The sequence below is a fragment of the Myripristis murdjan genome, chromosome 13 (genome assembly GCF_902150065.1).
Source record: "Myripristis murdjan chromosome 13, fMyrMur1.1, whole genome shotgun sequence".
Lineage (NCBI taxonomy): Eukaryota > Metazoa > Chordata > Actinopteri > Holocentriformes > Holocentridae > Myripristis > Myripristis murdjan.
Window position 1 is genome coordinate 36,471,334 of NC_043992.1, and position 12,947 is coordinate 36,484,280.

Consider the following 12,947-nt stretch of genomic DNA (forward strand, 5'->3'; position numbering starts at 1 on the left):
ACAATGTGAATTATTATCATTATTATTATTATTATTTTACTTCTCTCAGTGTGTTTCAGAAATGTAAAAAAAATGCATTATTATCATTATTATTATTATTATTATTTTACTTTTCTGTGTTTCAGAATTTTTTTTTTAAAAAAATGCATTATTATCATTATTATTATTATTATTATTTTACTTTTCTCAGTGTGTTTCAGAATTTTTTTTTTAAAAAATGCATTATTATCATTATTATTGTTATTATTATTTTACTTTTCTCAGTGTGTTTCAGAAATTAAATAAAGAAAAAAAAACAAAAAACACTTGTTTCTACCCGGAAATTCCACCGTTCCTCTTGTTTAATTGCGGTTCTTTACAATGCAGGGGCGTCTGCAGAGGTAGAGGCTCACAATGGGAGAAGATGAATTCACGCGGTGGCATCCTGCCTGTTTTTCCACACTGTGTCCTGCATTTCCCTGAAGAAATATGCATGACAGACACAAGACAGTATCACATCATTACAGACGTGACTGACGAATTATGTTTCAGATGCATCTCTAAGAGTTACTGGGCGCCTCAGCGGTAGCCGTCGTAACCCTTCATTCATTTATCTTCCATTCATCCATTCATCATCCATCCAGACGATTCTTTCTTGAGTATAAGACAGTAGAACCAAACTCAAGTGGAGGATTTAAGTTGTGTCCTCAGTGTTTCGTGCCCTATGTGATGCCTTTCTCCCACTATTAAAAAAGCTGCCAGAACAGATTCCACTCAATCGTGTCGGTGCGTCGATAAAGAAATAAATCTTGAATCGCATTTGTCTGAGTGAGATTCAATTCGGAGATCCTGCTGAGGCAACAGATGACACCTGTCAGCTGCACACAGGCGTTCAGCACCGGCCACTGGCGCTTCAATACATCAGGAACGCCTGTTTTATCCTTTAACCCAGATTCCTGCCGGCCTCATGCTTCAACAGGCAAGAGCTTAGTGACCGCTGTCATATGGAGCGGATGATTGGATGAATGTTTGCCACCCCGCTCTCCACTACCTGCCTCTAAGTGGTGACTCGATCACCCCGCACATCTGCCAGCTCATTAGCGTCGCCGGCGGCAGGAGAGAGCCGTCACGTGCTGGGATTTACAGGCCCACATGTATTCACACACAACGTATGACAATACTGAACGAGGCTGCGCAGAGCGTCTGTTGTTACACATGAACATCATCTTGTTACTCAATAATCCAGCTTTCCAAGAACTAAAAGTCATCCCGTCTTCTCTCTCTCTCTCTCTCTCTCTCTGTGTGTGTGTGAGCGCTGAGCAAAACACTCACAGGAATCCAGTTTGGTGGTATCTGACCAGAGCCAAGCGGCAGTGGAACAGAGGGCTGTTCTATTTAAAGGACTTCAGAGAGCCTTCCAGATGCTAAACTTTGTAATATTCCATTTATTCCCAGTACTCAGTGTCCTAGCCAATGATATCCGAGCAACATCCGGTGAACTGGGGAAATCCTGGGAGTCGGGGCTGGTAGTTCTGCCAAGACCGGGCCCGCTATCATGAACCCTGCTGTCAGATAGCAGAAAATGAAATGGTGCCTCTCAGGTCAGAGACCAGAACAGCGTCTCAGATCAATATTCACTTATCTGTATTGTTTTACTGCTGGCTTATTGAGAGTCATGCAGGCAGGGTGGTGTCAAGTGTTCCCTGATATCGTATTATACAATATCATGATAACTCTCGGGTTTTGTGGTATTTACTTTGACGGAGCTGGACAAGATAAACAGTGATACTGGGATCGAACTTGGAGAGAAAATACAGACTGATCCCTATTTTTTTTTTAAATCTGAGGTCATTTAGAAATCAAAATGCACTGATCTGTATGTGGCACGTAGCCAAAAAGACAAATAACCCTTTGACATGTCCAAAAAAAAAAAAAAAGGGAAATATTTTGTTTAATAATCTGACTATTTTTGTCCACCCCTGGACTTTTGCAATTGTGGCCCAATTAATCCTTGTGGATTCAAACTGTCATCCTTTCTGTGAAGCACAGATTTAATTTAGCACTTAACTTTAGTGATTTGATTTAGGAGCAGCCAAAATAACCGCCTTTACCCCCTGGCTGACATTTATTGAAAAGCCAAATCAGACAATGAGACAAATTTAGCGTTTTATCAGTACGACCTAAAATAGTTTAGTCTAGATTTTCTCGTGAAGTGTCTTGAGTTCCTGGAGATATTATGGTTTAAAATTTTAGATGCAGAAATAAGGACAAATTTCAGTTCATTTTATATATTTTCTTTTCATATCATCAATTAAAAAAAAAAAACATTGCTGTGTACAATTATGGACCCCAGTAAAGAGAGAGAAGGTAATAAGATAAAGAAATGTATGAATATACAACATTCATGCACACAGCCTCCATAAAAGACATGTTTCTGTCCATCAATGACCAACCCCCCCCAAAAAGACCCTAAATAAACCCTAAATAAACCATACATTAAGTACAGCTTCGATTATTTACATTTGTGTTATTATACAAATACTTTACATGGCCCTCACAGCGTCCCGGGCCGATGCGTGCCCGCTGGTTTTGGCCGTGTCTCTCAGGACAGCAGGGTCTGGACCTGCTGTGGCGACCGGGGCACCAGGCTCTCGGCGTCCTTGTAGCCGTTGGCGGGGCTGGTCACCGCCGTGTACACCTCTCTGTACGCTCGGCACACCAGCTCCGTCGACTGCCTGAAAATCTGCTCCCTGCACACAAACACGGGCGAGAGGACACTCAGAGATGAGACTGACAGAAAAATTAGGAGGCGAGGGGATGAGTGGGCTTTTTAAGTAGGTCTCCCCACTTATCTCGTCTAACTCAGAGAAGCAGGGCTGTTGTTATTAGTCGCCGACCGGGGGCTGAGATCAAGTCAGCCATGAGAGCCAACTGTAAGAATTTGTCCTAATTACATTTTTTTGTTCATTGACCATTGTGTGCCCCTACTGTGTCAAAACAATGAGCGGCAGGATGTGGTGCACACTGCCACCTATGGACGCACATCACACCGGTGGTGAGGAAGCACCAAGTGTTGAGCCTCAACAGCCCACGCTCCTCTGGTGAGGAAAAGTCTCCTTTAAATGAAACAATTTTCCTCCCGGCAAGACTCTGTTGCTGTTTTTTTGTTTGCTTCATCTAAAAGATACATAGATAGATAGATAGATACTTTATTCATCCCACAGGAAATTCGCAGTTTTTCAGCAGTATCCACAGATTACAGATTAAATAAATAAAAAATAAAAAATAAAGAATAAGATCTAAGTACAACAGAATAAGATCTAAGTACAACCCAGTGTGCAAAAAGCAATGTGCAAAAAAAAAAAAAAAAAAAAATGCAGAAGCTATCTAAAGAGTTGCTCAGATGAGAGGAAATACCCCCAAAATAATTCCTATTGATCTTTTTTTTTTTTTTTTTAAATCAAGAAATTTTGACTAAACCTTAAAGTTTCCTGAAATGACTTTTAATTAAATTATTTTTTATTGTTTGTGTTTATTTAAAATTGCAGCACCTTTTCCCCCCGTGTTATTTCTCTAAATCAAAATCTAAACTTTTCCACCAAATTGATTCACTTTTTAGTTTAATTCTGTCACACAATCCAGCTGTGTCCGTTCAACCTGACTTCTTCTTGTTTATTTTTAGGCGAGAATGTTTTGCAAGATTAGGTTTTGTAAGTTTTCTTCTCTCCCACACAGACCGGCGACCGCACCTCCTCTCTCTCTGTTTCATCGCACTTTGATACTATTTGCTATCATTTTTGCGGGGCTTTCCCAGCGCAGGTCGACTTCGTGTGCAACGCTGCAGCACAGACATAATATGGCTGATCTTACCGGTGAAGTGCGAGCGGAGCGTGGAATAGTCAGCCTGAAGAGCCCTGAGAGAGGACTCAAGGACACAGTGGGAGCGCCTCAGTCGTATCCCAGTCAGGCTCTTGAGATCCATCATTTTAATTGGCCCACAGAGGACACAGAACCACAGTGCCGTCTCTATCCGACATGAAATGTGAAATGAAGGGAGTCTAAAAGTGGATCTCCATTATTTGTACGGCCTAGGAGTGTGTTTTCAGAGCGCTTGACGGGTTTTTTCGGCGTATTTATGTGTGTGGAGACGCAGAGAGAGAGAGACAGAGGGAGGAAAAACAGGAGAAAGAAACGAGAGGAGGAATGATTTCAGGGAATGAATGTGAGTGAGAAATGGACCAGAAGCTAATTAATGGCGTCCTGCCCATCAGTCCTCCCATGTCCATTAATAGAGAACATTAACCTGAGGTACAGAGAGTGCTCCTCAAGCCTGCCGCACTTCCCAGTAAACGTGACTCACAGAGAGAGCCCTCCGATGCCGCGGCCAGATCCGGCTAAAAGCATGTGCATTTTCTGATCAGCAAGACAAATACATGCAGCCCTGCCGAGTACTCTGCCAATGTGTCGGCGGCGTTATCAATTTAGCATCCAAACTCGCCGTGTGTTTAGTGAAGTGTTTTGTTTGGAATGGAGTAATGATCGTATTACATCTGGGGACCTAATGGGTGCTGAACATTACTGGGTCAATGCTTCCAGCCTATTTTTATTACTTCCTGTATGCTCTTTACCCGGTTGAAACACTATGCAGTCCGGTAAACATTTCACTTGAAACCTGAACATTTGTATGTGTGTTATCTTTCCCTGAACAGACGGAGCGACCACATCAAATTTAGGGACAGGAACTCACTTGATGGCCGCACTGAGCAAGAAGTTGAGCTGCGGCATGACGAGGGTGTCAGGTGACGACAAATACCGATCAAACTGGACCTGTTGGGAGACGGAACAGGGGTAAGTGGGTGACGGGTGAAGTAGTAGTAGTATTTATATCATGATTTATCACGCGTCATCCAAAAACTATTTCTCTTGGATCGTTCGTTCACCTCGAGTGGCCTGGAACGTCTGACAAAAAAAAAAAACTGTTTTAATCTTATACCTTTTTTCAGAACAGAGGTTGCAAAAACATTTTGCCATTTCTGTTTGGAGCTGGGCTAAACCAATGTAACTATGGTAAAAAAAAAAAAAAAAGCTAAATAAACCACTTCTGGTTTAGTTACGCGTCAGATGCCAGTGCAGCCAGTGAGTGAGAAGGACTCCAGTGAACAAACTGGAGGCGGGTTTTCAGGCCAGCAGCGTACAGGTGCTACTGCATGACTTATTTTCTGTAAGTGGTTTATTTGGCTTTTTTTTTTTTTTTTGTTAAAGTACATTGGTTTGGAACATACAACGAGAGAGTGCAGACTTGGATTACGCTGCATGGAAACTGTGATATTTTGAAACAGAAAAGGCTACAGTTTTTCTAACACAGATCCTCTGTGATGCACGCAATGGAAACCTTTTTTTCATTGGACATTCACGACGACTTGGAGTGCACAGGTGATTTAAAATGCATACGTTTTGGGGGAAAAGTAGTCCTTGAATCAGTATCGCACATGTATAATGTAACTCACCATTGCCGCTTTCAGAGAGGAGCTATCCATGCTGGGGAGGTTGGATAGTGGGCCCTAGGACATGAAAAAAGGAGAGTTTAGAGTGAGTTTAGAGTGTCTCTCAAGGTCACAGCAGTCACAGTAGTGGAACATCAATCACGGTGAATGGTCAGTCGCAGATTCAAACAAAGGTTAAGTGGCTGAGGTCTTTCATTCAGCCAGGTCTGCAGGAGGCCCTGAGAGCGTTTCACCCACGGCTGCCTGTCTCACTGCATGCTAAAAATGAACGGAGGCACTTAAGTTCACTGAAAAATCTTTTATTTCTTGCAGAAAAAGTAAAAGAAAACACCCACCGCCCTCGTGTAAGCCTATTATGCTAATCTGCAGAAGCAGTATTACCCCAAAAGAGCCTTCATGACACAAAAAGGTGGACTGAATAAATGGTAAAGGCCACTGTCCTAACCTACTAAAAAAAAAAAAAAAAGATTATAAATAAAGTAAAAAAAAACAAACAATAATAATAATAATTTATGTGTTGTGAATGCTATGGTCTTGGACTCATCAGTCCTGATTTGCGAACATGCAACATTCAGCCCCAAAAGATGAAAATGAACGTGCTAAAACTAAGAAGATAAAAACCCTGTGGACAGCGAACCTCTTTGTGAACATGACAACAGTTGCATTTGAGGCAATTTGCTGACACTGATTATGAAGAGCAACTACATTAAATCAAGCTTAAATGGCTAAATTGCCGACATTACAAGCAGCCGACAGCAGAGAGTGCAAGGGTCAAAGCAGCAGAGCAGAGCCTAGAGTGATTTTTATAGCGCAGCGGGCACATTACCAAACCAATACTATGAGTCCAGAAAATCAGCTTCTAGTTCGCGGCCGGTGGAACACTATTTTATAATCGCTGTTCCCTTGCTCGTAGCCTTAGGTGAGAGTTGTTTATCTTAGCTGAATGGCCTGTCCCGGATCACAGGGATAAGAAGTTTAACAGTTATAGGGACAAAAGGCTAATACCTCTTAACAGAATTATGTCTCAGGACAACAACAGCTACAAAAATGTACATTACTCTCGACCGCTGACATGTGAGGTGCCCTCGATCGCACAGCGTTACCCTCACTGGTCAGACAGCCCGCTGAGACAAAACACCATTTGAGGGAAACCGTTATAGAAAACAGAGGGGGCGAGCCGAACAAAGATAGTAAATATAATAGGGCACTCGAGGACAGAAGAGGTCTACTTAAAGAGCGACAGATCTCGATCCAGCTTTGCGTTGAGCTGCAGCAGGAGCAGGGTGTGGTGTGTCCTGACACGACCCGGAGTTCCAGGGCTCACTTGCTAAACCACAACTATGGGTCTCAGACAGCCCAGTGGCACAGTGTGTTAAACCGGGAGAGGCATGAGCAGGAAGAAACCTCTGGCGCATCAGCTCTTTCATCTGCCGGAGACGCCGCAGTAAAAGCTAATATATTTTAATAGAAAGTAATACGATTTGTCTCCATCCTTCTCTCCTACATATGAAAATCTGACAAAATGCTATTATGCCTAATGAAGGCTTTGGCCATGTGGTAACCATAGCAATAGCTATTGTAAAGACCAAATAGGTTGTGTAAAGAATACGGTCCAAGTCAGTAAGATATAAAAAGGGACCATTAGAGAGCCCATTAAGAGAGATGTGAGAAAAGGGACCAATTTCTACAGCTGTGTAGTTTCAGTGAGTTTGTGCAAGGACCATAAGAAAACTACAAAGTGAACAGAGCAGCATGCATGGCACTTGGTTGTGGATAAAGAGCTATTTTTCTTATTATGCATAAGTACTGTATACCCACGCTAAAGGCAAAGTATTGTTGTCATTTTGGGGGCAATTTTATAGGATTAACTGCTGTCTAAAACAGAACAATGGAATTTAAATGGAAGAAAATCATGAGGAAATATTTTAGATAACCCATTTTCCATGGCTTCCCTTACCCCTGCATTCTAACAAAATATTTTGCAGACACTCATTCATTATTAATAAGCTGCTGGGTACTGATTGGCTGGTAGTGCTTGTTAGAGAGCTCCTACCAAGAATTAAGAGTGGCTGCTGCCCCCCAGCAGGCTCATGCAAATTTAAAATGATAAATGACTTGCTGATTTGTGACGAGGCCGGTTATGACAACATTACGGTCAATGCCGATTTGTTTGTTTTTCTGGTGACATCGTTTTGCACAGAGAACTCTTTACATAGCAAGGAGGAGCTCTCCCACTGTTTAACACTGTTTGAGTAACATCACTGACTGCTATCACCATGCCAAAACTAGGACAACTGTTCTGTAATAACCCCCAGTAAAGCATTAAATATAGACTATTTCATTCATAACATGTATTTATAAGAAAAAAAGACTCCAAAGACGCCGTTTGTCCTGTATAAAGATGTATCATTCAGTTCAGACAAGCATGACTGCTGTTCTCGACAGGCTACAGGAGGTATGCTTCAACTGCCAAAGTCAAGGACTACATCACTTCAAAGCACAGTTGTGTTTCACGCAATGAACAAATTAAATTTACTACCCAGACACAGCAAAAGTCGTTTTAAATTCTGATTATAACAGAATGTGCACAAATGACTGTAGATGGAGTCTAGTATAAATTCAGCAGATGTTTTATTCATCTGTTGATGTTTGCTACTTAATAGCTATAACAGGATGTGCAAATATATACTGTTATTTTCATAAGTTAGCTTTTTATTTTCCTTAAATACTTAAATACTTATTACACACTTATTACATACTTATCACATATTATTGATTACTGTATATAATGATTTTGCATTAGAAATGCACCTTTTAGTACTTTTTGGACTGCATTTATTTATTTATTCATTTTCCAGGCTGTAGTTGGTGTTGCAGCGTCCCAGTGCTCATTCAGCAGAAGGCGGGGAAACACCCTGGACTTGCTCTTAACAATAGACAATAAGTTATTTCTTTCAATTATCATTTATTATGGAGGAGCTCGTCTTGCTCAGATGTCTTAGTTGGGCAGATGTGAGTATGTGTGTGGATAATGCTAACGGACTGTTCTGGCACAATGTACCATTTCTATGTGAATCCCAGTAAGACTGAATGCTGTGAAGCAGCAGCGAATGTGGATGTGAATAGAATAAAACATGTGAGCGAGTGTGACAAAGTGTGGGTGAGTGTGTCATGTGAGACCTGCTCGGCATTGTGATGCTGGACACAGCTGTAGATGTAACTGAGCCCGGCTCTGGTCAGCACATAGGACGCCTGCTCGTTGATCAGAGTGTCGAGGTGAGCTTCAATCTAGAAAATGTGAGAGACAGAAGGGGTGGGGGGGTTCTCAGAATCCAATTCAAGCCTGCTTTGTGAACCAATGGTACTTATGGTAATGGAGAAGCACTGTGCTATTGATAATGAAACTTCCACAGGAGCTCTTGTGGTGCTCAGTTACAAAAGATGTGCTAAAAATAGTGGGATAGATGGAGCGTTTGAGCACGAACAACAATATGTGACACACTCCTTTCTATGGCACAGCAATTTAACAATTTTAATAGAAGATTGGGTCTCTATGGCTTTCAATGAAAGGAATCAGAATACATTAACTTTAATACACAATACTCCTATGCACAGACATATGCTGACCGTAAATCCAAGCGGGTGCGTTAGATAACATGAAAAGTGTTTCATAATTAAATTTGTCATGTCCTGCTTCAAGAAGGTGAAGAGCATTATAATTTGATTTAAGCTAAAGAGTTTGGGAAAGGAATGCCACTGGGCTAACTGCAATTGAATTAAACATAAATAGCTTGCAAAAAACATGTGAAACATAATGCGACGGTCAAGTTCCTAATTACTGTGTGTATAGTTAATTACACTGAAAGAAAAATAGTCAAAGAGAAAGAGAGCGGTACCTGGAATTCTAGCATCTCAAGCCTCTTGTCCGTGAACTCAAAGAGAGCCAGGGTGGTCTTCATCACGTACAGGGAATTGACCATGTAGGTTGCCATGTCAGCGGTGCCAAGGTTACTGGCCGACACAGTGCACAGCTGCAGGAGGGGATCCAAGATACAAGACAAGACCTTGGACAGAAGAGCACAGAGGAAATACAGAGGCTTACAACACCACACAGTGAAAAACTGCGACCCCTGATGAACACCAAACATGAACAAGATGATGAAGAAGAAATATTAGCATACTTATAACCTCTAGATTAGATTTCCATGAACACTAACCAGACAGAATTTGGCAATAAGGGCAGGACAGCAGTCGTGTAGTGATTCACTGATTGCATCGATGCATTACATCAATTATAAATAAATTCTGCTGATTCAGATTAATCAATCCGCTAAAGGAAATAAACGTCAGAACAAACTGCTCTGACTTTGACCTGAATCAGTATAAAATGCTGAATGCTCGATTCATTCATGATCCTTAAAACTGAAGACCTACAGTAGTGTTGTGGTGAGAGCAGAACACTATCAAACAGCAATTTTTTTATTTTTTAAAACTTTTTTTCAATAGAGTAGATAATCTTAAACTAATACTGTTGTCTGATTTTTTTCACAAATTGGAAGAAAGAGATTATTGCACAAACCTGTTAATGATAGAAACATTTTGGTTTAAAAGTACTGAATCAAATCATCGACTCAAATGACAGTTTACCAGCTTGAAACAAACTGAACAGCATCAAAAATTGAAAACTGAATCGCCCACAAGTGAATCACAAATCAAACTGAATGAGTGGTAAGCCAGGGATTCACAGCCCTACAGGAAAGTTGAACTTTCTGTGTCCTTCCCTGACATTACTGTGTGAACGAGGGGTGCAAAACCGAACCTCAAAAAAAAAAACTGTTCAATAGACAGTACAGCCTACAAAGTGCACTGTTACAAACACTAACCACACACTCACCTGATGAATTAATGAATGTACTGAATTTATTTTTATATTTGTTTTAAATAATCTAAGAAAACTTTGCCTTTCAAATAATATTGCTGATTTCATACTGATATCCCAAAGCTCTGAATGAAAAAAAAAAAGTTTTTTTTCTCCCGCACCAAAGCTGAAATTGTGACCCAAAAACTGCAACACAACCCGAACTGACTGAACATGACAGCCCTTGTGGAAATGTGCCTTTACCTGGGCAAAGTCAGCTTGTCGGGCATCCAGAGGAACGACTGAGGAGTCGTGGGAGGCCAGCACCTCCCTGAGCAGGGACAAGGTCTGGGTGAGGGAGGCTGTGGGACCCAGGTCCGGAGGAGGCAGCTCCACCTGCCCGGGCCGACAGGACCAGGAAGAGGACAAGGTGTAAGGCGTTAATGAGGAGCACGTCGGGCCATACATGCGCCCTCCGACTGTGTGCCGCAGATTGTTCACACACTGAGAAGAGCTTTTTAATTAAGAAGGTTTTCATTTCACTGGCCTCTGAACACACATCACACGAGTGGGCCCGGCCACCTTTGTCCACCTAATGGAGCAGATTATGAGAAAGCTGTGTTCCTGGTATTAGCTGGAATTGACACTAAAACCCTGAGGGCCTCCAATTTCGTTAACACCAAGCTATGGGGATAATTCTTGTTACTGCTATTGATCAGGACACAGCCAGCGTGTTATGAGGAAGTGCTCCTACTCGTGCTGAGGTATATTTGGACGCCAATTTAAAGAACTGGTAACTGGGCTGGTGTTTTTTTGACAGCCAGCTTTCGCCATGTTGGCCAGCGGGCAAAAAAGAAAAAAAAAAAAAAAGAAAGAAAGAAAGAAAAAAACTGTTTACAAGCACAAGGGCCCCTGAAATAGCCTTGTTGTCTTTGAGGGTTTGGAGGCGGAAGTAGAAGTACACAGTATGTATCCAAAGGGCGCAATGCTGAACTTCTGCACCGTCATTTAACAGTTTTTATGAAAGAACACAGTGAACCATGTCTGACTAAAAAAAGAATTCAAGCAAAAAGAGGCTTGCATCTCTCTCCTTAGCCCTTATTTTGTGTCTTTTGAACATGATCTCTCTATGGTTAAAAAAAAAAAAAAAAAAAAAAACTGTTTTGGTTCTATCTAATTTTCGGTGATCATGGAATTGAAGTGCGTTCTATTGATGCAATCACTGTTTGTCACTCTGGATAAACACAGAATGTGAATGTAGACACAAGCAGCCGACTTCACCTTCAACAGGGTATCTGCTGTCAGAATTGAATGTAATGCCTTTTAAGACATTTTCAAGATATTTTTTAACAAAACCTACGACTTTTTGTACAAATCTTTTTCTTATTCAAATCCCAAGTCCAGTAAGTCTAAAGCTAAGCGCTGTATATTTGATCCAGTGCAGAGGTTGGGTTTTAGGTGGAAATACTGCAGACAGGAAAGCGCTACTGTAATAACTATAACCATAACTTATTTTCCACAGATCTTGAGACGACTAAATGCTGTGCAAGGGCTGTCTTTGATTTCTCTTTATGGGTAAGTATGACACGCAAGTATAAAGTGAGATGGACAAACATACAATATTTGTTTTCCCAATAGGTAAGTGAGGCAGGTAAATGTAAGGCCATTATCAGGTTCAGCAGCAGGCTTAGAGTTTTACAACATCAGAAATGTGTCACGTGAAGAAGAACTTGAAGAAATGGATGAATAAACTAAAATCTCATGAATGCAACGAGACAAAGACTTTTAAATTGAAGACATTTTAAGGCTTTTTAAGGACCTGCAGGCAACCTGTTCAAGCACACAGCACGACTTTATAACAGAATATCATTAATTATTCAAACAATAGTCAAAACATGCTTATACCTTGTCCATGAGTCTGCTTGCATGAAGACTCAAGCTGTTGAAGAACATCTTTTTGCTGAGGATGTGCATCTCTTCAATAGTGATGAGCAAGCTGGCCACACTTGTCCCAATGATGGAACTGGACAAAAAAAAAAAATCATAGAGGCGCTCACTCAGGATCGTACAAACGGCTGCAACAACAGAGATCTTGTTTAGCTCCGAAAGCACACAAGCTACAATACCTGATGGTGTGATGGTAGAACTTCAGCAGGTTGGAGAGTTTGTAGAGCAGGACGGCGCCGGGCTCGGCCACGATGACCTGCTCTATCCTCACCTGAGAAACACATCCATGACACGCTAAGGGCCCTATCTTGCGCCAGACTCCCTAAACCCGCTATTTGCGGATTTAGGATTTAGGAAGAGGCGTTCCCCCGTAAAAGTTGCTATCTTGCGCACCTCCCGCTATCCGCAAAACACCTGCGCTACCCGCTATATTATGTATAGGTGTGTTTTGGGCGTTACGCCAGTTAAACCAATCAGTGTGCCAGGTGCCATTGCCTTTAAGGGCAGGATGCGCTATCCTAAATCCTAAATCCTAAACCCGCGATGGAGAGAGGGAGGTAGATTTTCTCAGGGCTTCTACTGAGGCTAAAGCAAGTTGGCTTTATATACATATTATATATTATATTATAGGCGAGTTAATTCGGGAGGTGGAGCCACAT

The 12,947-nt window shown here is 41.5% G+C and overlaps 1 protein-coding gene across 1 annotated transcript in view; it reads right to left on the bottom strand.

Moving 5' to 3' along the window:
* Positions 1-2,121: 2,121 nt before the first annotated feature.
* The window catches only part of cog6 (component of oligomeric golgi complex 6), a 31,450-nt gene continuing 20,624 nt past the window's right edge, over positions 2,122-12,947 (bottom strand). Inside the window, exons 12-19 of the mRNA XM_030067667.1 lie at positions 12,468-12,559; positions 12,247-12,364; positions 10,606-10,737; positions 9,380-9,547; positions 8,664-8,771; positions 5,487-5,540; positions 4,727-4,806; positions 2,122-2,729 (exon numbers count right to left, since the gene is read on the bottom strand). Of these exons, the coding sequence (XP_029923527.1) occupies positions 2,582-2,729; positions 4,727-4,806; positions 5,487-5,540; positions 8,664-8,771; positions 9,380-9,547; positions 10,606-10,737; positions 12,247-12,364; positions 12,468-12,559 (900 nt within the window). The 3' untranslated portion in view covers positions 2,122-2,581. The remainder of the gene's footprint in view (positions 2,730-4,726; positions 4,807-5,486; positions 5,541-8,663; positions 8,772-9,379; positions 9,548-10,605; positions 10,738-12,246; positions 12,365-12,467; positions 12,560-12,947) is intronic.